The sequence below is a fragment of the Mauremys reevesii genome, linkage group 6 (genome assembly GCF_016161935.1).
Source record: "Mauremys reevesii isolate NIE-2019 linkage group 6, ASM1616193v1, whole genome shotgun sequence".
Lineage (NCBI taxonomy): Eukaryota > Metazoa > Chordata > Testudines > Geoemydidae > Mauremys > Mauremys reevesii.
The window spans coordinates 27774746-27800366 of record NC_052628.1 but is presented as its reverse complement, the minus strand read 5'-3'; the positions used below and the strand labels follow the sequence as shown (position 1 = coordinate 27800366).

Below are 25621 nucleotides of genomic sequence, written 5' to 3'. Positions count from 1 at the left end.
GAGGTAGTTTATTGGGTCAACTTCTGTTGGTGAGAGAGATGCACTTTTGAGCTACACAGAGCTCTTCTTCGGGCCCTCAAGGTGGATTTGGGCCAACTGACTTCCACTTACTTTAGATGCATGCCAGCAAACTGACAGTAAAGGGGAGACATATGACGGTAGCTGCTCTCCTTGTCTAGACTTTCCAGACTACAATAAAAGCAAAAGGTGCTGAAAGAAACTAAAGATTTCTGTAGGAGCTACATTTCTCTTTTAGTAATTTAGACCGAGAGCAGTGACACCTACAATATTTATATTGTATCATAATTTTTTTTTTTTTAAAGGCAGTCTAGCAGATGTACTTAGCAGTACTAAATCCTGACAGCAAGAGCACGGTTTGGTTCAGCTGTTATTTCCCATAGAACTAAAATAGAGACAAAGTAGAAAAACTTTGTATGAGCAGAACTTTAGAGTTCTTACTTGTTATGACTTTTTGAATGTCATGTTCAAAAGATATTTTTTCATATTTACTGCAGGCAAAAGGGATGCAGAGTTTCTCTATTAGATTCAAGTAAACAAAACTTCCTTCTTTAAATAGAAAGATATTTTAAAGTCAATTTCAGCGCTGGCTACTGTGCTTTTGTGCTGTGAGCTTATCACAACACCTGACTCCTGTCATTTTTCCCTATGGGTTGTTGTTGCTTTCCTCCTCCTCTGACAACATGCAGGAAACAGAATTTTGATGCATTATGAACTTTCCATTTTCTTAATATTTGCTAGGAATATTCCATTGTTACTATTTGATTCATCAGTTCAGTCATGAACCCTGCAAAACTATTTCAGCCTTTCTCTCCCTCACTCCACCCCAATTTGTTTATTTTCTTTCAATCTCCCACCTTGAAAAATAATTCCAGCTATCTTCTTTCTTACTGTGCTGTCAGTGGAGGAATGTTTGTTTTAATATAAAATATTACTTTTAAGACTGTAGTAAGACCATTCATTTGATCAATGATATATCAGCTGTATGAGCTATTCAGTTTCTGAAAAATGCAAATACTGATAGATATATTATTTAAAATCTATTGCCATATAAATGAAGAAGAGTGACTAACACATACAAATCACCATACAGCATTCATATGCATTCTGTCTCTTTCAGTAAAAGTCGGCAAATGCCTGATTTTTTTTTCTTCTGAAAGGTTTAAAATCAGTAACATTACAAGTTAATTAATCCTCTGCCTGTTACCGTGTCAGATTTCAGAAGTTCAGCATAGTCGGGTCACTAATTGGTTGTAGTTCTTGAATCAGCTGGAGCTTTCCTTTGAGGGTTTTCAAAGCAGCTTAGGAGGTTGAGGTTTTGTGAAAAATCTCCGTCTCTTCCTGTAGTGTTTCTTAACATTTGTTTGTTTAATGTCAAGAAATGAAGTCATCGAATCATAGGACTGGAAGGGACCTTGAGAGGTCATCTGGTCCAGTCTCCTGACCTCATGTCATGACTAAGTATTACCTAGGCCATCCCTGACAGGTGTTTGTCTAACACACTCTTAAAAATCTCCAATGATGGAGATTCCACAACCTCCCTAGACAATTTATTCCAGTTGCTTAACCATCCTGACAGAAATTTTTTCTTAATGTCCAATCTAAACTGCCCTTGCTTCAATTTAAGCCCATTGCTTTGTCCTATCCTCAAAGGTTAAGGAGAACAATTTTTCTCCATCCTTCTTGTAACAACCTTTGATGTACTTTAAAACTGTTCTCATGTCCCCTCTCAGTCTTCTGTTCTCCAGACTAAACAAAACCAATTTTTTCAATCTTCCCTCATAGGTCATGTTTTCTCAACCTTTAATCATTTTTGTTCCTCTTCTCTGGATGTTTTCCAATTTGTACACATTTTTTTTTTCTGAAATGTGGCGCCTAGATCCAGAGACACTAATCTAGTTGAGGCCTAATCAGCGTGGAGTAGAGTGGAAAAATTACTTCTCGTGTCTTGCTTTAACACTCCCGCTAATATATCCCACGCACCCCGAGTATCAGGCATACGCTGTCCTTGGTCTTCCTCTTGCTTCTAATGTATTTGTAGAATGATGCCTAAACTCTCATCTTTGGTTAAATCATGTCTCTTCTTAGTGTATGGTCTGTGCAAAGGTGATAAAATTTTAATCCATTTTGATTTGTCTTTTTCCATGATTTCAGTTAAGAGAAATGTTGCTATCACTGAGCTAAAAGCTCATTTTTCCCAGTCCTTGTGATAATTTATTAAGTGCTTGATGCATTTTAATCATTAGCAGCTTTATTTATTTTACAGTCTAATCAGCTCAAAGTCTTCTGATTTTAGTATAGTTTGAAAATTAATAGAGGGGCAGAGTTCTTTTTTACAACATAGAACTTTATTTGCAAGTTAAAGGCTATTTCTCCAGTGGGATCTATGTTAATGAGCAGCCGTATTATTTAGGAGTATAAGGAAATATGTGGCTGTGTTCCGATAACTTAATCAGCAGATGTTCATAGCGTCACTTACTGTGGAGTCTTCTTGCAGAGAAGATTAATGCTTCTTCTTTTTCCTTGGATTCTATTTCAACATTGGTTTTCTGTGACTGGGTTTATTTTCAAAATAACTACTTGATGCAACCTAAAAAGTAATTTTTCAAACTTGTTTGCTCTATAATTAGCAAGAAATGGCCTATTCTATTCCAATTTCCAATGACCGGATTAATGTCCAACTGAGTTTCATAAGAAAAATGTCTCAAAATAACACATTTTCACAGTGTGTAGTGAGTATATGTTTTAAATCATAACTGATTACACCAGACTAGGTTCATCTGTGATTTGTATCCATAAAGCCCGACTTTTAAAAGATTTATAAAGTAATCGTTCTTTTTTTATTGCCGGAGTACAACTCCATATCACTTGAGGGTTGGTTGCTTATGGTCTATAAGTAGAATTGGTCTGTTACTGAATTTTGTAACAATCTCTCATAGATTTATTGAACTGAAAGAAAATTTTGGAGTAGAAAAAACATAATTAAACCCAGACAAAAAAAGTAAGTTAAGCAAGAAACACAATAACTATCTTTTATCATTCTGATTTCTGGCACGTATTTGAACATACTTAGGACCCATTCCTATAGTCTTTACACAGGTAAAGTAACTTATCTGTGCTAATCACTAATAGTGAAAATTTCTGAATTTTTGTTCATAATGTAGTTTTGCAAATGTAAGAAAAAACTTAAACTTCAGCTTATATATAATACATGTTATTTTATTATGTGGTTATAGGCAGAGCTGATAGCGGCACCTATGGTTTCATGAGTCAAAGGTTACTAATCTTTTCCGTTATAAGACCACTTTTCAGTTGCTTATAATTTTGCCAAACTGTAATGGCTCAGGCTGAAATATTCCAAGCTGGGAGTAGGCCTCAGGCTGATTTTTTTTGTTTTACAAAACAGTTTTAGCAAAAACAGTTCAGCTGTTTCCAAGAATGAGTTTAGAATTTTGTCCACATTAAATTCATAGGACTATTTAATGCCTCCATACTTTGAATCAGGGACTTGAAATTTAGCAGTGAAGCTGGCTTGGTATCAGGGATGTGCCCCAATTTGGACAAGTAATAAAGTCCTGAAAAATTACAGTTCCCACATGCTTGGTATAGGGCTGTCGGTAGCTGGCAGCTAAGTTATCCAGATAAGCTCTTACTTACTGACTTGACTGCATGTAGGCCATTTGCACAAAGCAACTGAGTATGTGCTGTCCTATAGCTGCAGGGGCTAAACTAAACTTTCCCTGCAGTTGCTGCTCCTGGCTGCCAGGAGTTGCTTTGGCACCAGGCATGAAATTTGAAGACAGGTAATTTGTCTTTGCTGTGCTCTCAATGCTCTCCTGGGCTGGCACCCATACATCATGGAGAAGGAAGTAGTGTGACTGGAATGCACAGAAATAGTGGAGGGGAAACTGAGGCCCTGTCTACACTTGAAGCACTTTGCCAGGAATACCAATATACTATACCATCAAAATGCTCCCAGTGTAGACAAAACTATCCTGATAAAGTTGCACATTGTACTGATATGTAAAAGCTCCCTGCATTCGTGAAACAAGCTAAAGCAGTAAAAGAGCAGTTTTGTCAGGATAGCTGTGTCTACACTAGGGGCTTATGCCGCACAACTAAGTCAGTCAGCCAGCCACCAGTTCACACCCCAACCAACATAGCTATACCAGCAGGAGTCTATAGTGTGGACCTGGTCTGAGGTAGCAGCTGGGGAGGAAGGGAGAGGAAAAGACTGAGACAGGAGCTATGGAGTGGCAGAGGAGGCTGGGACAGGGACAGCTTGAAGGAATAAGGGCAGAAGGGATCAGGCTTATCAGGGACTCAAGGGAAAGAGTTTTTAACCACTAGAGAATACTCCCGTGCAGAACCTAGAATTGAACCCTGAAGTCCTCAGTCTCAACATTCCTCTCATGGCTAGCTGTGAAACCCACTGACATCTTTGACAGGATAACGAGCCTTGTGGATAGGGGGGAAGTGGTAGATGTGGTATATCTTGACTTCAGTAAGGCTTTTGATACTGCCTCGCATGACCTTTTCATAAACAAATTAAGGAAATACAACCTAGATGGAGCTACTATAAGGTGCAAAACTGGTTGCAAATCATTCCCAGAGAGTTATCAGTGGTTCACAGTCATGTTGGTAGGGCATAACGAGTGGGTTCCCACGGGGATTGATTCTGGGTCTGGTTCTGTTCAATAGCTTCTTCAATGATTTAGATAATGGCATAGAGAGTCCATTTATAAAGCTTGCAGGAGATACCAAGCTGTGAGAGGTTGCAAGTGGAAACCGGATAAATGATCTGAAGTAAATAGGATGAAGTTCAGTAAGGACAAATGAAAAGTATTCCACTTAGGAAGGACCAATCAGTTGCACACATACAAAATGGGAAATGACTGCCTATGAAGGAGTACTGTGGAAAAGGATCTGGGGGTCAGAGTGGATCGCAAGCTAAATAGGAGTCAACAGTGTAATGCTGTTGCAAAAAAAGCAAACATAATTCTGGGATGTATTAGCAGAAGTGTTGTAAGCAAGACACGAGAAGTAATTCTTCTGCTCTACTCCGTGCTGATTAGGCCTTAACTGGAATATTGTGTCCAGTTCTGGGCCCCACATTTCAGGAAAGATGTGGACAAATTGGAGAAAGTCCAGAGAAGAGCAAGAAAAATGATTAAAGGTCTAGAAACCATAACCTATGAGGGAAGATTGAAAAAATCGGGTTTGTTTAGACTGGAGAAGACTGAGAGGGGACATAAGAGTTTTCAAGCATATAAAATGTTGTTACAAGGAGGAGGGAGAAAAATTGTTCTCCTTAACCTCTGAGGATAGGACAAGAAGCAATGGGCTTAAATTGCAGCAAGGGCAGTTTAGGTTGGACATTAGGAAAAACTTCTTAACTGTCAGAGTGGTTTAGCACTGGAATAAATTGCCTAGGGAGGTTGTGGAATCTCCATCACTGGGGATTTTTAGGAGCAGGTTGGACAAACCCTGTCAGGGATGGTCTAGACAATACTTAGTCCTGCCTTGAGTGCAGGGGACTGGACTAGATGACCTCTCGAGGACCCTTCCAGTTCTGTGATTCTATGGTCATGTCTCTTCACTTTTCCCACTCAGTGGCTCATCCATGTAGACAATAACAACATATCACTGCAACCTGTTACTCGGGTCAAGTGGTAGAGGGCTGTGCTATAGATCTAAAGCTCACAGTCTTTCTGCTGATGAGCCATGTGGTGATCAATATGGTATCATATGACATGACACATGTCGTATTGTTCTGTTGGCTTTTTTAAAAATTCAGGATACTGCATCCAAAAAATGACATTAAGAAAAGATTAGAAGTCACAAAGTTGGAACACCCAAGTAGAATGAGTCAGGGTTCTTGTGGAACAAAACCGTATGTGGTCATATGATTAAAGACTATATCATAATGTATCATAGTGTTATACAGGGGACCTTAATTCTGGCATTTCCAACTTCTGAGTGTTTGACTTTGCAACCTTAATATTCTTTTAATGTTTAGTTATTGTTTTGTTTTGTATACATTGAAACCTACTTTAAATAATCACCCAAAGAGCCAACCAAAATCTGTAGCTATATGAAGTTTGAAGCTTCATCAGAAGCTAATGAAGTTGGAACAGAATTACATGAATACATTTGTCTATATTCTGTGGTAGTCTCTTATAAGATCGAAAGTTGACTAATAAAGGTGAACATGTATATGTTTCACTGCACTTTTCACATACACATATTCACATAGCAACAATTTTATTTATTATGGATTTGAGGTATGCACCAACCATATGATGCTGAGCCAAATATTTAAGTGATGATTACTCAATGGCTGATTGCTTTTTTGGTGTTTGTATATTTTTAAACACCTTTCTCATTCCGGCCAGCCATGGACTGTCACTGGCTTGAATGGGAGTTTGGCAGGAGTCAGAATTAAATGCTTTACAATTCAGGATTTTCTTTAGAATGTTACTACTAGTCCTGTCTCCTCATAGAGCAAGTTGAAGAAATGCTTTAATGAGACTGTCTCTTTACATTCTAAAGTTTTTATTTTATTCTTTATGCTATTGTTGGTTTTTTTTTGTTTTGTTTTTTTTTTACATCAGGCCAAGTGTAACATCTTATGCTACTTAGGCCCCTCGTGATCTTTTTGTATCTTTTCTGTGATTAATTGAAAGATTTCAGGGTAGTCTTTAAATAAACCAAAACCAAAACCACAATTTAGAGTAAAAAGTGGATTTAATAAGACCAGTATTTTAAAAATGCCTGGGTTGCTTTTGTGTTAAGTATTTAAAAAACAAACAAACAAATAAACAACCTGCTCTGCTTTCTGCTGCAAATGAGAGTGTGTGTTTATGGGTGTTGTTTTTTTAAACTCCAACTTTTGAAAAGGCTTTGCACATCTTGAACCCACTAATTAGACAGCAAGATTAGGATACAGTGGGCATACTCAGTTTTGAAGGCTGTTTTTTATAAAATGACTTGGCATGAGTGGATGTTGCTTTTAAAATTGAGTTGCCAATTTACAGTGAAATATCTTAATCAGTGCCTTACAAACTTCAACAGTATCAGGACTACACATCCTAGTGTTCTCTTCAGCTATAGTGTACCTCCATCACTGGAGGCCTGCAGAAATTCTGGGGTTGCCGTGGCTACACTTTCAGGGGAAGAACTGAAATTTCCTTGTTTAAAAACTGAAATAAAGTAACAAAAATACAATTGAACAGGTTGAAGAAAATGATACTCTGGCATTAGTTAATGTTGTGATTTGTCCCACACCATTACTGAGTCACTTCAGGAAACAGACTTTATAACCTTGGGCACACATGCAGTTAAACAGTATTTAATGTTTAGCCATTAGTTGTGAACAATGGGTAATCTTGCTGCTTTAGTGATTAACTCAAAAAATATTGTGATTTTAAAAATGTTAATCATGATTAATCACAGTTTTAATCACACTGTTAAACCATAGAATACCAATTGAAATTTATTAACTATTTTTGGACTTTTTTAGACTTTCAAATATATTAATTTAATATATGATTTGGTGATGTGCTGGGTCATCATCCAAGACTGCTATAATATGTAATACATGGGAGAATGTGGGTAAAACAGAGCAGGAGACATACTATTCTCCCCCAAGGAGTTCAGTCAAAATTTAATTAACACGTTATTATTTTAACGAGTGTTATCAGCATGGAAGCACGTCCTCTGGAATGGTAGCCGAAGCATGAAGGGGCATAAAAATATTTAGCATATCTGGCACGTAAATACCTTGCAATGCTGGCTATATAGTGCCATGCGAACATCTGTTCTCACTTTCAGGTGACATTGTAAATAAGAAGCCGGCAGCATTATCTCCCGTAAATGTAAACAAACTTGTTTATCTGAGCAATTGGCTGAACAAGAAGTAAGACTGAGTGGACTTGTGGGCTCTATTTTTACATTGTTTTATTTTTGTATCCTGTTATTTTTTGTACATAATTCTACATTTGTAAGTTCAACTTCCATGATAGAAATTGCATTACTATACTTGTATGAGGTGAATTGAAAAATACTATTTTTTTTGTTTTTTACAGCACAAATAATTTCAATCAAAAATATAGTGACCACTGTACACTTTGTATTCTGTGTAGTAATTGAAATCAACATATGTAAAAATTTAGAAAACATCCAAAAATATCTAAATAAATGGTATTCTATTATTATTTCAGTGCAATTAATCAATTAATTTTTAATTGTGTGATTAATCGTGATTGTTTGAATCGCGTAACAGCTCTATTATTAATTTTTTTCAAATATAACAAATATAATGAAATACCAGATTCATCATAACACACAAAGTAATTGGACACAACATATCTATCTTTAGGGTCTATGTGACTCATAGGCCTCTAAAAAGGCAGCCCAAATTGTTTTGAATTTTTTGGGCACTTCCTTTCTGTGAAATGCCAGTCATTTATTATTGGCAAGGTCAGCCATATCACTGAGCCTGGAATCAATATTTGGTGGGGATCATCTTTTCCATTTTTGCAGGATTATTTTTTTTAAAGATCAAAGTTGCACATGGGAACTATGCCTCTTTGTTACCAGGTAATCTCCAGGTATCAGGAATATATCCAAAAATTAAACTTAAGTGGGAGGACTCCAAGTTAGCATCCAGTACAAAATTGGTCCCTTGACCCACGTCATACCAGGAATTGTTGATACAGGAACACTCGTAAATCATATGAGATAATGTAGCACCATGGGAGTTAATTTCCAACAGTGGTCAGCATTTATGAGGCCCATTAGTGTTAGCCTGTGCAGGGACAAGTATATTTGGGAAAAAAAAGTCTTTTGATAAATAAGCCATAGCCTCAGGTCTATAGTACCTTTTTTTAACATAAGATACAATTATATTCCATTGGGTCAGAGATAGCTGTGTATCCAAATGTCTGTTTCAAGCAACTTTAAATTTATCAATCTTTGGCAGAGTTTTTTGGCCTAGCAAATCATAAAAGGATACCAACTGGTTGAGTAAATGCCAGAAATTTCCTCCAAAATAATAAAATTTTTGAGGTTCTGGAGCTCCCAATATACTCAGTCCAAATATATTAGTAAGTAAATGCTTTAACTGGAGATACATTCATGCTTTAGAGAAGGGCAAGACAAATTGTTGCTGAAGATCTACAGATGGCTTAAATTTGTGATTGTCAGTTAGCTGTGACACAGTCGTCATTCCTCTGTCCACTAAACCCTCCACATCATGGTTTTGCCACCAAGTTTAAGGATGGGATTGCTCCATAGGACTGCCTCTACCTGGAAGAATCAATGGAAGCAGAACTTTCTAGCCAAGTTTTAACCAAGCTTGTCTCACAGCTATTATTGTGGGCACTCTGGAGCCATCAAATCTATAATAATTTGATCCTACAGTGCCTGAAAGGGAGACAGATTATTCCAATTCTTGTTCAATCTGAACCCAAGCAGGGATCTGTGTGGTCATATCTAACAGGCACAAAGATGCCTATTTAACAGAAAGGAAATAATATAATGTCCCAATTTTAAGGTCTTTAAAACACAAATTGAAGGCCTCCTAAAATGGACCAAGCCAATCTGCCATCTTCAGGTTTGGAGTTACTTCTCAGATTTTACTGTATAGCTGAGATTGAAAACCTCTTAGCTTCCTGTGATTTCTAATATCTGATGAAGTAAAGCCTTAAAATAAACTGTAGTGTTGTCTTAGCCTGCTCTGAGCGGTTAGATGGCATGATGGTTGAAAAACTGGCAGCTAGTCTACATTTGTGCTGTCGTTGCTTGCACTAATGGGAAGTTTTAAGAAAATGGCTAATGTAGATATGTGAGGGCTAGACTCACAAAGAAACTCAAGCATGGGCATGAATCTATGGATGAATCCATTTGAAGAAATGGCGTCTTTGATCTTAAGTTCTTCAGGGCAAATATGTGCATTTTATTGTCTACAAGCGACATATTTATGGCAATACATACATAAAATAAATAATGTTTGATGATGCTTGTGCTGCATCAAAAGAAATATGGGATAAAAATAAATGCCAAATAATAAGGGGGATGGGGGGGAGGAAAGAGATAACAATAGATGGTATCTCTAGAGAAATCACTTTATTTTCAGTCTTCTGAGGAAGAAGAATACAATGGGTCACATTCTCTGTTATCATAACTCCATTGAAGTCAAGAGAGTTATGCCAACAAAAATTTTGGTTCAATAATTCTAACCTTTAATAAGAGGAAATAAAAGCAGCCCTTTTATAATAGAGTTTGAATCAATAGCGATTAATATTTCTTGGGCCTGGTTTTTCACCTAATAAGTAAAGACAAATACTAGTTAGAAAAAATGGGACTCAGATTCTAGATGGTAGCAGATGATCTGTTTTATGTATAGTTACATTGAACTCTCTGTGCAGTTCTCTTCTGCTTTTCCTCCTTTTTGATTTTGTTCCAGGATTCTTACAGTAGCTGCTGTTCTGACAGAGAATCTTCATCTGTGTTCTTCAGGATTTTTCCACCTTATCCTATTTTTGATCGCAGAGGTATTCTGCCATCTCATAATATAGATGAGAATGTGACCAATCATTTAGCAAGATAGTGCATGGATTCTGTTGCACCATTTTGTTCCTGATAAAATCTTTTTATTTTTAAAACAGTACATTGACTTGGCCCCACCCTACCTTATGGAACTTTTCTTCCTCTTCTCCTATCTTTGCTCCCTCTAAATGTCTTGCACTGGTCACTTCACACAGTTTTGCTACTGTTTGTGCCAGAACCTTTTTCCCCTAGAGCTCTTGCCATATAAACAGTCTTGTGTTTTCCTGTCTCATCAGGCCTTTGAAAAGAATTAAAGATCATCTGAAAACATACTTTCTTTCCCTTGTCTATACCTTTTTATTTTCTCTTTCCCTTTGCAACTTTTTATTATTAGCTTGTTTAGCCTTTTATTGGCACCCTATAAGGAATATTAGGGTAAAGGTTGTATGGCAGATGCCATATGAAAATTATTATTGATGAGATTTTACAGAGACAACAGATACAGCACATGGATTTGTTTTCATCTGAGAATTATGCATGCTAACCTGGATTTAAAGTACTTTAATGTTTCTTCATTTGCGATGACAGTGCTCTGAGATTTATTCATCATAGAGATTGGGTAAATGGTGTATCTCCCTTGATGTATCCTGTTGCATAAGCCTTTATTGTTTAGGAATCCTTAGGCTTATTTTAGGTATCTTCATATTGAGTTTAATGTTGCTATTGTAACGTGTTCTCGGGAGACTAGCTCTGATATGATTTCATTTCCTTTTGAATACAGAATATCTAGTATCACGAACATTGCATTACTTGACATTATAATGTTGTGCCTGTATACATGCATTGAAAACACTATGCAAATGTAACTGACTGAGAACACTGAATATAATGAATGTGAGATAGTCTCTCCCTGAAATTCTATGAATAATTGTAGTGACAATTAGATTACTTAAGAATTCCATTCAAAGTATGAAAACGTGCTCGAGAGAGGCCACGTTTAAAGTACATGGAGTAGACAGATATAAATTTTGTGCCAAGGGTACATTTGATCAATTCAACTACTTTCTTAGAACTTGAAATTTAACTTTTTTTTAACTACAGCATGTCATAGTAAATATTCAGACTTGTTTTGTACAGCCTTGCATTCTAGTGACTTCCTACAGAACAGCACATCTTGAAGTACTTTCAAAGTGGTCTGAACCTGATCTCCAGATTTATATACCTAAAATTATACATTTTCATTTTGTACCCCTTTTGCTATCAAGATTTTGTTTTTCTCCATTTTGTGCTTATTATTTTGTATGTGCAAAGAATTCTCATGTGGGTGTGCAGGAGATATTTGTATGTGCAAACTGGGCAGCTAGAAATATAATTATTCAGAAATGCATGTGGAAATATCCTTTACACAAAAATGTTGGAGTTCCCTCCGTGTGTAAGAGGTAGGCATGCAATTTTAGACACACTTATTTTGAGGCCATTCCACTATTTTGGCCCACTCTCTGCCTCTTCTTGGGTAGATTTGAGCTACTCTACTTTGAGTATCTGGAAGTTTCATTGCTAAATCTCTCATAAATCTTTCATGTCTTGAGAGAATATACTGGTTCAACAGAGTATATTCACTCTTCCTTTTCTTCTCTGCAGGTAGAAGAAATTGTTGATATAGGATCATTTGCCCCGGAAGATATTCACATTCCAAAGATCTATGTCCATCGTCTTATAAAGGGAGAGAAATATGAAAAGAGAATTGAAGTAAGTAGTTCGGCTTCTTAGCCACTGTGTGTGTTGACCCAGAATAAATTTTATAAATTGCAGAATTTCTGCTCCACCATTAAACTGTAGCCATGATAAAATATTATGAGATGGATTCTCTACTGTGTCAAGTTCCAGCTTGTGCAGGAGATGGGGATGGAGGAGGGAATGGTTATAGATCCCCAATTGTCAAGCTTCAGTAACTGGTTCCAATCACTGCATAAGTTAGAGGAGCCCCTGGGCTTGTCTAATTTAGGGTAGCTGGTTATGGTCCCTAAGGAACCTTATACCAGCTTAAAATTTGGGGCGTGGCTCTCCAACCCTACCCCTTCTATATCATGTTCCCTCCTCATCCCAACATGCCACCTTGACTGGCAGCATGGACAGTGGTTGGTGTAGGAGCCGGCTCCGCCAGCTTTACTGCAGGTGAGAGTTATCTCCCACTGAGAGGTTTGGCAGCTAGAGCCAGTTCCAGTCCCTTAGTGCTATGCAGGTGGTACAGACTGGGCCTAGGAGAGAAAATATGGCCCTATATTCATATTTATGTGGCAGAGTGTCCTGGAGGTATTTTTTGTTTTTGTTTTTAACAGAAACTTTTACTTAATTGCATTCCTCTACAGAACTGGAAGACCTTTAATTGTCAGTATCTAATTACAAAATTACAAAATTATAAAATGAATGAACATGTTGGTAGTGTTTTAGCTGCCCACAAAGAAAGCAGCTATTTCATTGCTACACTTAGAACCAAGCTGGAGGAAATTGTCCTTGCTTTGGTTCTGTGGTGTCCCTCCCAGGAGCAATGTCTCTGGGTTCAACTTTGTGGCATGACAGCTCTCTGGAAGAACACTTAGAAATGTCATGGGCCAGCAACCTTGCAGTATGTTTTGACACACCTGTAATATTTCTTTGCAGTCAGAAATAACATTTTTGGCTATATTTGTTGGTTATTTTGGTGGGAGTGGGAAATATGAAGGGAAAAAAGCCTACTCTGACTTCTGCCCATTTTTGTTATTAGACTATTTTCCTCCTGAGACTGTTTTGCTATAAATCAAATTTCTGTGACCACCATAAAATCACAAAGGCCTGGAAGGCCATACGGCCCTTTACTTGAGTAAGTTCTCCCTGGGGTAAACCTCCTTGTGCACCTCAAGCAGGATGATAAATCACAGCTTGCTTTGCCACCAGTTTATTCTGCACAAACTTGGTCTGTCACTAGCTATCTGATTGGAGTCAGATGTGTCAAAGCTTTTAGTCTATGGGCACTTTGTATTAGACAGCAGTTAATACCCCGTTCCCTCCTTTTAAGACATGGTCTATTACGTCCACTCACAAGCGTTTGTCTTTCTCTAAATGGATTGATTTTGCTTTGATTAAAATGCTGTTGTCATTTCAATTTGGCTTCAGGGGCTTGCCCCTTCTTTCCAGTGTAGCACCTACGTACAAATGCTGCTTGGCTTTCTTCGCTGATTTGCCCGCTACAGTGGGGTTCCTCCTAGGACCAGGAGTTTAAGCCAGAACTTTAACAACAAGGCCTCATGTCATACCACTTACCTCATTTTTTTTATCACCTTTTAAAAAGTTTTTATATGATATACAGTAGAGTTGCAGCAGGGATAAATTTGGTCCATTGAGTTTTATAATCCTAGCAGTGATGTATCTCATCAAATAGAAATATAGCAATGAAATTGCAAAGTTATTAATTTACTGTCTTATACAGAGTCTATAAAATAAAATTTGAGGCATGGCACTCCACCCTACCCCTTCTATATCATGATCCCTGGCAGTGTGGACAGTGGTTGGTGTAGGAGCTGGCTCTGCCAGCCTTACTTACTACATTTTGACCATAAATTGGATCAGGCATATTAGTCCAGTGGGGTGTCTGGAAAGGATTCCCATATAAACCAGATTTAGAGTGCTGGGAAAAGGAAGGTATGTTATTGTTCTAATCATATTACAGAAATGACAGTCATGCTCCTATACCATTTTTGTTGGTGGTGGTGGGGAGGTGGGGGCGGGAGGAAGGAGAGGAATAAATAGAAGCTAGGTTGTCATACATTTACTGTCTTTAGATGTTTGCTCCTGCCTAATTGGATTCAGACCTGACCCCTCTAGCGGGAATGCCCTTGGTGTACCATGCATTCCTTTTTCCAGGGAAGAATCTTCCAACAAAAGGCAGGAGCCAATCTGTGAACACTTTCATTTACTGCATGAAGTGAAATAATGAGTTTGGGATTCAAAGACAGCAATGAAATGCTCCACATTGTAGGGGAAGCAGCCATGGGTTAAAAAGAAAGCTTCTTTAAAATGAAATTAAATTACAATACATTCAAAATAAATGTTTAAATTAAAACATGGATTTTATTTAACAATTGTGTTCCCACTAAAGGTCTCTGTTCCATCAGGGAAAATCCCTTCTGCCCACACAAACCTACTGTCTTGAAATATGGAAAAAGGTAAAGGACAAAATTGCAAAAAATATATTTTTGACAGACACTTTCTCAAAAGAATAGTGCTGTTCTTGACAGCAAACCATCCCTTGTGGAAAAAGGCTTATAGAATTTAAAGCCATTATAACTTTTATAGAATAGTAAAGCCAAGCTATCAAATTCCATCGCAGGGATAATATTGTCTAATAAGTTCTGTAGGCTATTGAAAAAATGCGTATAGAAAGGATTTCATTCATCATTAAATTCAATTTTTTTGTTTTTTGTTTATTGTTGGGTTTTTTGCAGTACTTCCTGTAGACCCCAACTGGTTTCATCCCTATAATATTCTAAAAGACTTTTGCATAAAGTCTCACTGAACCCATGAGCCCGACTTTTATGTCTTGCAGAACAGGAATCTTAACACCACAGTTTGTTTTTGACAATGTCTTACTTTGTAGCGATTATCCATCCGAAAGCCTGAAGACTCAAAAGCCAAACAAAAGAAGGAAGGAGACAATGTGCGAGAGAGGATCATCAGACGAGCAGCTTTAGAGTTTGAAGACGGCATGTACGGTATCCTCCAACTATGTCGTAGGTTAAAGGAATGGGATTTGCTGTGATAAAATAGAAGTGTCAGCTGTTACTCCTGCCACAAGTTTGTTACCATCTTCACTGTCCACTACAGCACCTGTGGTTCTGTCATTATATTAACATCCTATTGAAATAGATGGAATGTTAAGGCATACAGTAGGAGATGTTCTACCTGGGTATGACTGGAATGTTCATTGGCAGTCAAGTGATTAATTGATATTTCTTGAAAATTGTAAGCACCATCTGTATTAAATGAAGCTTGCTTGGACAGTTATATTAATGGGTTAGCATCTGAAAGAAGGCAACTGAGCAGTCCAAATGACAAAATAATTCAGCATAACTTTTGAGGCATATATATGAAAAGCTGAACAGTTTGTAAAAAAAAAAAAAAAAAAAAGGGGGGGGGTCTGATCACAGCACAAATATAATTTTGTTAATTTACTCATTTACGGTAATTATATTCTAGTTGTACCTTAACCAATTTACTTCAGCTAATCTGGGCATAGGAATTCCACTGTTGGCCAGCAACTTCATCAGTCCAGACATTTCAGTTCACCTGCAGAGTGAAAATGGAGTCCTGGGCTTGGTAAGTAGAGTCAGTGAAGGCTTATGTAATGCACTTACATTGATTTGTTGTTTTTTTCCACAAGCTGTTTATACTTAGAGCTCAAAGAGCTGCCATGTTGCAAGGTGCTGAGAATTCTTGCTTAAGTCCAGGAAGGTATTTAAAGCACACACTTACTTGAGAGATGTGTCAGTAGTCCCATTGGAGTTATGGGACTGATTACATGCTTAAAGCTAAGCATGTACCTTTGTAAAGGGCTTTGCTGGATTGGTGCCAGAATGCTCAGCACCTTGCAGGATCAAGCTCTATACGAGGTTTTTAGTTGTGACATCATACATAATTTTAAACTAACATAATATGTATGCTTATTTTACTAGTGATGTTTTGTTAAATTGAACCTGGATGCCTGTGACTTTAAGAAATTCTGTTGCTTCAAGGAAAACTATATATATTTAATACTAGCCTTCAGCAATGTCGTTACCATACAGTCTCTGTTCATGGACTAGTGTATGTTTCAGTGCACATGCTAAATAAAAGTGGTGTACCACACAGAAAAATCCAAATGTATGATGTATTTATTTTGAGTCACAAACATTAGAATTAATAAAGGAAAATATTGTGTTGTTCTGGATCGTCAATAAATATTGAGACTGTGTTTTGTTATCAGGGTCCTTATCCACTTGAAAATGAGGTAGATCCAGACCTGATTAATGCAGGTAAAATCATCAATATACTTAACTTCTGGAAATTGTTCATAACTGATTTAACATACTTTATTTGATTCAATACTAAATCCAGAACACTGGTGCAATGTTACTTGTAAATATTTATGTTGTTTTACCTTTTTTAGTACTGACACATTTGCAGTGACTATGAGTTTCGATCATTAATGACAATTAATATACTAGCTAGTCAGCATATGTATCATCACTGCTTTCTAGTAGTAACGGGTAAAGGAGGCTGTTTTTTAACTCAAGCAGTGAAGTCTTGTGTTTTACTTTTTTGAAGCAAAAGATTCTTAGACCTATTCCCCAATTCAGCATGTGGACTTGCTCTGTGATGTCTATACGCACATGCATTTGTTCCCACTGTATTTCATGGGATTCTGGAAGTGCTAGAAATTGGCCCCATTGACTCATGTCCCAGCCACGTTTGGCAAAACTGCTGGACTTCAGTCACTATGTGTTTAATATCTTCACTTCTCACTATTGAGGGATTATATCTTTGGAGCAACAATTTAAGCAACTTTTCAGAGATCTCACTTGAATATTTGGAGTAGACACTCCCAGTGTTCCCTCTAATTTTTTCCATCCATATGTGGAATGAATTTTGCTATGTGCACCATATCAAGGTAATGTGCGGATGTGCACCACCAGTAGAAACAAAAAACCTAGGTGTAATATATGTTTTTAAAAAGCTACCATAGGGATAATTATTCCAGCCAGAACAGGTTAGGCATTTTAGAATTCACTACTCAAATAATTGAATTTAAGCACAAGAGAGAAATAAAAATTATGAAATGCATAGACGAGTCAAAAAACTAAAACAACACACTTTGAAAGAAGTATCGAGTAACAACAACAATAATACAAGTATGTGTTGGGAGGTGAGTGTGATAACATAAGAACAGCCATATTGGGTCAGACCAAAGGCCCATCTAGGCCAGTATCCTGTCTTCTCACAGTGGCCAATGCTAAGTGCCCGAGAGAGAATCAACAGAACAGGTAATCACCAAGTGATCGATCCCCCGTCGCCCATTCCAAGCTTCTGGCAAACAGAGGCTAGGGACACCATCCCTGTCGATCCTGGCTAATAGCCATTGATGGACCTATCCTCCATGAACTTATCTAGTTCTTTTTTGAATCCTGTTATAGTCTTGGCCTTCACAACATTATCTGGCAAGGAGTTCCACAGGTTGACTTTTCATTGTGTGAAAAAAATGCTTCCTTTTGTTTGTTTTAAACCTGGTACCTGTTAATTTCATTTGGCGACCCCTAGTTCTTGTGTTATGAGGAGGAGTAAATAACACTTTCTTATTTACTTCCTCCACAACAGTCATGGTTTTATAGACATCTATCATATCCCCCCTTAGTTGTCTCTTTTCCAAGCTGAAAATTCCCAGTCTTATTAATCTCTCCTCATATGGCAGCCATTCCATACCCCTAATCATTTTTGTTGCCCTTTTCTGAACCTTTTCCAATTCCAATATACTGTATCTTTTTTGAGATAGGGTGACCACATCTGAATGCAGTATTCAAGATGCGGGCATACTATGGACTTATATAGAGGCAATATGATATTTTGTCATATTATCTATCCCTTTCTTAATGATTCCCAACATTCTGTTCACTTTTTTGACTGCCGTTACACATTGAGTGGATGTTTTCAGAGACCAATCCACAATGACTCCCTAGATTAATAGATTCTAGGGCTGGAAGGGACCTTGAGAGGTCATCTAGTCCAGTCCCCTGCCCTCATGGCAGGACCAAATACTGTCTAGACCATCCCTGATAGACATTTATCTAACCTACTCTTAAATATCCCCAAAGATGGAGATTCCACAACCTCCCTAGGCAGTTTATTCCAGTGTTTAACCACCCTGACAGTTAGGAACTTTTTCCTAATGTCCAACCTAAACCTCCCTTGCTGCAGTTTAAGCCCATTGCTCTTGTTCTATTCTTCTCTTTCTTGAGTGGTAACAGCCAATTTAGTTGGGATTATGTTTTCCAGTGTGCATTACTTTGCATTTATTAACATTGAATTTCATTTGCCATTTTGTTTCCTAGTCACCCAGGTTTGAGAGATCCTTTTGTAGCTCTTTGCAGTCTGCCTTGGACTTAACTATCTTGAGCAATTTTGTATCATCTGCAATTTTTGCCACCTCACCGTTTAACCCCTTTTTCCAGATCATTTATGAATATGTTGAATAGGACTGGGCCCAGTACCAGACCCCTGGGGGACACCACTATTTACCTCTCTTCATTCTGAAAATTGACCATTTATTCTTACCCTTTGTTTCCTATCTTTTAACTAGTTACAGATCCATGAGAAGACCTTCCCTCTTATCCCATGACAGCTTACTTTGCTTAAGATCGTTTGCTGAGGGACCTTGTCAAAGGCTTTCTGAAAATCTAAGTACACTATATCCACTGGATCCCCCTTGTCCACATGCTTGTGGGCCCCCTCAAAGAATTCTAGTAGATTGGTGAGGCATGAGTTCCCTTTACAAAAATCATATTGACTCTTCCCCAACAAATTATGTTCATCTATGTGTCTGACAATTCTGTTCTTCTGTTCTGTTCTGTTTCAACCAGTTTGCCCAGCACTGAAGTCAGGCTTACTGTCCTATAATCACCGGGATCACCTCTGGAGCCCTTTTTAAAAACTGGTGTCACATTAGCTATCCTCTAGTCCAGGGGTGTGCAAACTTTTTGCCTGAGGGCCATACTGGGGTTGCAAAACTGTATGGAGAGTTGGGTAGGGAAGGCTGTGCCTCCCCAAACAGTCTGGCTCCCGCCACCATCCGACACCTCCCACTTCCCACCCCCTGTCTGCCCCCCCCTCGAATTCCTGACCCATCCAACCCCCCTGCTCCTTGTCCCGTAACCGCCCTCTCCCGGGACCCCCGACCCTAACTGCCCCTGGGACCCCACCCCTTATCCAACTCTCCTGCTCCCAGTACCCTGACTGCTCTGACCCCTATCCACACCCCTGCCCCCGACGCCCCCCCGGGACTCCCACACTTATCCAACCCTCCCTCATCCCCTGACTGCCCCCCATAACCTCAGCCCCATCTAACCGCCCCCTGCTCCCTATCCCCTGACTGTCCCCCTGGGAGCCAGACATGCTGCCTCGCTGCTTGGCAGGAACGCGCAGCCTCGCCACTCAGAGCGCTGCCCACTCGATGGCATGGCTACGGGGGAGGGGCCGGGGGGGCTAGCCTCCTGGGATGGACAAGATGGTCCCATGGGCTAGATGTGGCCTGCGAGCTGTAGTTTGCCCACGTCTGCTCTAATCATTTGATTCAGAAGCTGATTTAAATGCTAGGTTACAGACTACAGTTAGTAGTTCTGCAATTTCACATTTGAGTTCCTTCCGAACTCTTGGGTGAATACCATCTGGTCCTGGTGACTTATTACTGTTTAGTTTATCAATTTGTTCCAAAACCTCCTCTAATGACACCTCAATCTGGGACAGTTCCTCAGATTCATCACCTAAAAAGAATGGCTCAAGTTTGGGACTCTCGCTCACATCCTCAGCCATGAAGATGGATGCAAAGAATTCATTTAGTTTCTCCACAATGGCCTTATCATCCTTGAGTGCTTCCTTGGTATCTCGATCGTTCAGTGGCCCAATTGGTTGTTTAGCAGGCTTCCTGCTTCTGATGTACTTTTAAAAAACATTTTCTATTACTTTTTGAATCTTTGACTAGCTGTTCTTCAAATACTTTTTTGGCCTTCCTAATTATAATATTACACTTCATTTGCCAGAGTTTATGCTTCTTTCTATCTTCCTCACTAGGATTTCACTTCCACTTTTTAAAGGATGATAGACTGTGTGTGTGCGAGAGAGAGAGATGCACGCTGCCTCTTTAAGTACGCTGTCCTTTTAAGTAGATTGGTACTCAGCAGTCTGAAGACTCCCTGTTCAGACACAGCAACAGCTGCCAGCAAGCTCCCTCCCTCCTGAGCCATGTTGTGTCCGTCCTCCCCACTCTGTGGAAATGGGGCTACAGGGGAGGGGGATAGCCTAACATCAGCGCCCCCTCCTTCTTCCTTCTGCTCCCTCACTCTGCACAGCAAGCAGGAGGCTCCTGGGAGCTGTTGGCCAGGGACTCCAAGACAGTGGGCAGGAGCAATGCAGCAGTGTGGGGAGGGGCACCTGAAGTGCGCGGCACTTGATAGCTTGCTGGGCGGCCACCCAGCTGTGCAGCTTAGAAGGAATTTAGGATACCCTCCCCCTGTAATTCACCCATTTCAGCTTCAGACAACTCCCCATCTTTTGGCAGGAAAAAGTGGTCACACAGCTTTGAAATGGGAAAACTAGCTTGTTAGGGTTGGTTGGTTTTTTTAATTTGTATTGTGAAACTAAAGTTATACAAGTACTTGCAGTTAATCCAATTCAGTTTAAACACAGGCCTTGCTTCTGCACTGGGAGCAGCTAGTGCAGAGACCTACACCCATACAGACTCCCATTAGCGTTAACAGGACTCTGCATGGCCACAGGCCCACACTAGTGGATCCTAGTGCAGGATCAGGTATATACATCTGGTATTTTAGAAAGGGCTTTTCATAATAACATGGATCTCCTCTTTAGCAGATCATGTTAGCTAGTACAGCTAAACTGAATAGCCAAATGAGATGAAGCACTGACATATAATCTAATTTATAATTTAATTTTGCTGTACACTCCAGCAACTGTTCACTGACTTGTAAAAATATTTGCCACCTAACTTAACTAATTGATTCTGTTATCACCATGTTGTTTTTCCCACTTTGAACAATGCCATCTCTGCAATATTACTCTTGTATTATTTCAGCACCTAACAAAGTTTCACCAACAGCTGGCTGTGGAAATATTTTTATATGGGGGATATTTTCTAAGACACAAATAGCACAAAGTGCCTACCTTTGAAAATCTGTGTGTGTGTGTGTGTGTACAAGTTGAGTCTTGAGATTAATGTAATATTTTTTTTAAATTAAACGGGGTAAAAATTGTTCTTTAATAATAATTTATACTAAATTGGCAGTGATCATCTGATATTTGAAGTATTCCAGGAGTAGGCAACCTTTGGCACACGTGCCGAAGGCAGCACGCGAGCTGATTTTCAGTGGCACTCACACTGCCTAGGTCCTGGCCACTGGTCTAGGGGGCTCTGCATTTTAATTTAATTTTAAATGAAGCTTCTTAAACATTTTAAAAACCTTATTTACTTTACATACAACAATAGTTTAGTTATATATTATAGACTTATAGAAAGAGACCTTCTAAAAACGTTAAAATGTATTACCGGCACGCGAAACCTTAAATTAGAGTGAATAAATGAAGACTCGGCACACCACTTCTGAAAGGTTGCCGACCCCTGAAGTATTCTTTCAAAAATGTGGTAGAACTTGCAAAGAACTTGCAAGATGAAAAATGGGATTGGATATTTATATGGGTATCATAGTTATAATTAATTATAACAAATTTTACAAGGGATATTAAACCTCATGCTTCAGGTTTTAAACCAATCTCTAACTATTAAAGATACCTCCTAGGTAAGACAGGAAACACAGTACTGCTTGTGCCTCACCAGAAGTGGTGCTGGAAGGCAGGAAGGGGGTCCAGTGCTAGGTCCTTCAGGTCTTCCATGTCATTTGTCACGTGGATGCTGGATAAGGTTTTGTGTGTCCACTCACAGGACCACAAACATTTATTTTCTTGTAGATGCACCTTGGAGACAAGAGTGAACCAACTCTGTCACGCATTGAAAGGACATTTTCACTAGAGTAAATTCCCAGTCTGACCTCCTCTTTTTTTGTAACATTGTCTGTCTTCTCCAGACACTTTCTTTCTGCTAAAAAAAGAATGAAATGAATGAATGAAAAGCTAAGTCCAGTGGAGGTTTTCATGACCGTAACACGAGATTCCACTGCCCATACCTTTTGAATGGGGTCATTATCTGATCACCTATAAAATACTTCCTGCCACTCTCACTACCCAGTGACACATTCCGATTGATTTGGTATCGGTATGACTCAGGTGCCAGTCTAAGGCCATGTCTACACTACACTTACAGTGGCACAACTGTACGGATACAGCTATGCCACTGTAAGATCGCTCGTGTAACCACTCTGTGCCGATGGGAGAGCTCTCCCATCAACATAATAAAACCACCTAAACGAGCAGTGGTAGTTATGTCAGTGGGAGAAGCTCTCCCTCATTCATGGCCTAATTCAGCCCCTGACCAACTCCCTCCAGCCATTCTTACAGAGTAACCTCCCGCTCCCATAATTCCAAAAAGCTTACACCAGTAAAGACTGACAAAGTCTGGAGTTTGACATGACGAAGATCCCTTCCTATTGGATTTTCCTAAACACCAATTCTGTAAATATAACAGCCCATTTCTTTTACAGGTAAAGAGACAGTCACCGTTCTTCCAGGTTCCTCCTATTTCTCTAGTGATGAATCATTTGCAATGATTAGAGGGTATGTAACAGAACTCCTAATCTGTTAAAATGCTGAACAGAATAGGATGAGTCACTAACTAAACTCATTAGTAATGCTCTGAAATGTGATTATCATTTAACAACCTGTAAAACTATTGTGGATGTTCAGTGACAATTTACAGAAGGATTAGGTCAGGCTACTGGAAACTGAAATATTCAACTGACTGTGACTGTATATAAACACATTTGTAGCTGTGTTTTAAACAGCTACTTATTAGTCACTTTCTGAGGAATCTAATCTGTACTTGCACACTGTGTATCTCTTTACTCAGCTTATCTGCAATCCTGATTCCGCCTCCCTGATGGAAATTCACCATCTGCACCTGTTTTTTGTTTGTTTTTTTTCGGAGAGGAGGTTGGATACAAACAAACACTAAACCATAATGGCTCTGAAAAGATAATCAGTGCACGCAAATATGTGAAGGAATGCATTTAAAAATGTGAGTTCAGAGCTGATTTACTGTGAATGCAATTAACCAAAACCAGACAGAAATAATCATGTTTTTTGAGGCTCAGAAGGCAGAGGGAAATCCAGATCAGTGCTTATGTGTAGGGGGGAAAAGTACATGTGTAAGTGACAAACTGCTCAGTTCCTCTGTTTACTGCCATTTTTAGGAGCTTTATATTGATATATATTAACTTGGTTGGATTTGTGAGCTATTATTTCCACACAGTATGCTAATTGCACACTATCTTTTACCAGAGGTCATGTCGATTTGACAATGCTTGGAGCAATGCAGGTGTCTAAGTATGGTGATCTGGCCAACTGGATGATACCTGTAAGTAAACTCTTGTACCATGAGTGCACTTACTTTAGAATAATACAAATATATTTTTCCTAGCTTCTTTCATAACAACTGTGTTTCGAAACTGCAGTTTCTAAACTGATAGCAGAGAGGGAGAGTTTGAGACAAGGGAGAATAGATTTTAAATGAACAGTCGCAGGTGCCTAACTTTGGTTGGTTGGTTATTTTTAATAAGTGTTCAAAAACTGGAGATTTAAGGAGGTTTGGAGACATTTGATAGTGGAACCATTGCACCAGACATACAATTTTTATTCAACATCTTGAGTTCATGGAGGCTTTCAATGTAAAGATGTGTTCTGTTTCTTTAAATCTGTGGCAAGAAGACAGGCACAAAGGAACAAATTTAGTTAAAAACTGGTCTGTGAGGCAGAGAAAAGGAGAGAATGCATACAGCTTTAAGGTCGATACTGTTTTCCTTCAACATCACCAGCTCCAAGCATTCAAAAATCCTGAGTCAGGCCTCCAAAATTGAGTTTGTATTGAAAAGAATGAGATTTTTGGGGTCTTTTTATTTGCCTCCTAGTTTCTGAGCTGTTAGGGTTCCCATTTTCAAACTTCTCTGAGTTTCCTGCAGTTTAGAGATTTGTTGCATACATTTTCAGTAGCTCTCAACACAACATCAATACCAGTAGGGAGCTAAGAATGTCAAACTAAAGAGAGATGATATAGGGCTTGAAGTTGGTAGGAAAGAAGACAACCCTACAACCAATAGTCAAAGCAGATTCCTCTTGTAGGGAAACTGGAGATTCTAAGATGTTCCTGGCTGAAAAAAATAAGAAAGTTGGATATGTTTCGGGAAGGGGCTATGAGGAGCATAAGGAGGCTTACAGCAGTATATATTAAGGTTACTGCTTCTGACTGCATATAAGTGGAGCCAAAATATTACATTCTAGTGATTGTCCTGTGATTATTTTAAACTCATTTGTCTTTTTCTAATAGTTATTCACCTGTCATGTGAGGGACTAATGTTACTAGTTAGATGGTTTCAGAACTCATTGGTTAAACCCCTTGAGCAAAGATGGGCACAACTACCAATTTTGCCTTCATTTATGGTTACTTATTCACACACTTTTTTTTTCTTGAATTTGATGCCATTGTCAATAAGAGCTATGGATTTTCACAGCTAAAATGATGAAATTCTAATCCATGAGGGGGAAGCATGAGTTTGATTTCCAGTGATACCATATGGATAAAAAGAATAGCTTTCAGGGCATGATGAAATTTTTGCAGGCAGAAAACCCTTTGATTATTGTGAAAAAATGGAGTTAAGAATTAATATCCCCTCTCTGTGAACTTGTAACTTGTGATGTTTCACTGGTGGTTGGGCGTCTTTTATCCTTAACCTATTTTAGGGAACCCGGAGGATGCTCAGGTATGCTGTTGGGCCAGTACCTCTCATGTTTGGACCTTAATATTGACATTAGGTCAACTGTGCATTTCTTAAGATGCTAATTAGTAATAGATCTTTATATAACTTGCCATTGAACTTAATTTGGAACATATTTTATTTTTATGTGTCTTGCGTTACAAAAATCCAAAATAAATAATAAACTCAGCCTCTTTTGGAAAGGAGAAGACTACTGTAAAAAAAAAAGGGAAAGAATCAAATTATATTTTTAGTCCCTGATATGGTTTATGATCTGCACCAAGATGAGATTAATATGAGGTCACCAAATATGTTTATAAGAAGAGTCAAGGGGTTAA

General features: G+C 38.6%; 1 protein-coding gene across 3 annotated transcripts in view; it reads left to right on the top strand.

Moving 5' to 3' along the window:
* Nucleotides 1-25621, top strand: part of OXCT1 (3-oxoacid CoA-transferase 1) — a 133307-nt gene that overhangs the window by 67764 nt on the left and 39922 nt on the right. For all 3 annotated transcript variants that reach the window (XM_039543905.1, XM_039543904.1, XM_039543903.1), the window contains 6 exons: nt 12211-12318; nt 15203-15317; nt 15827-15921; nt 16568-16616; nt 23019-23091; nt 23815-23890. In XM_039543905.1, coding sequence (XP_039399839.1) covers nt 12211-12318; nt 15203-15317; nt 15827-15921; nt 16568-16616; nt 23019-23091; nt 23815-23890 — 516 coding nt within the window. The remainder of the gene's footprint in view (nt 1-12210; nt 12319-15202; nt 15318-15826; nt 15922-16567; nt 16617-23018; nt 23092-23814; nt 23891-25621) is intronic.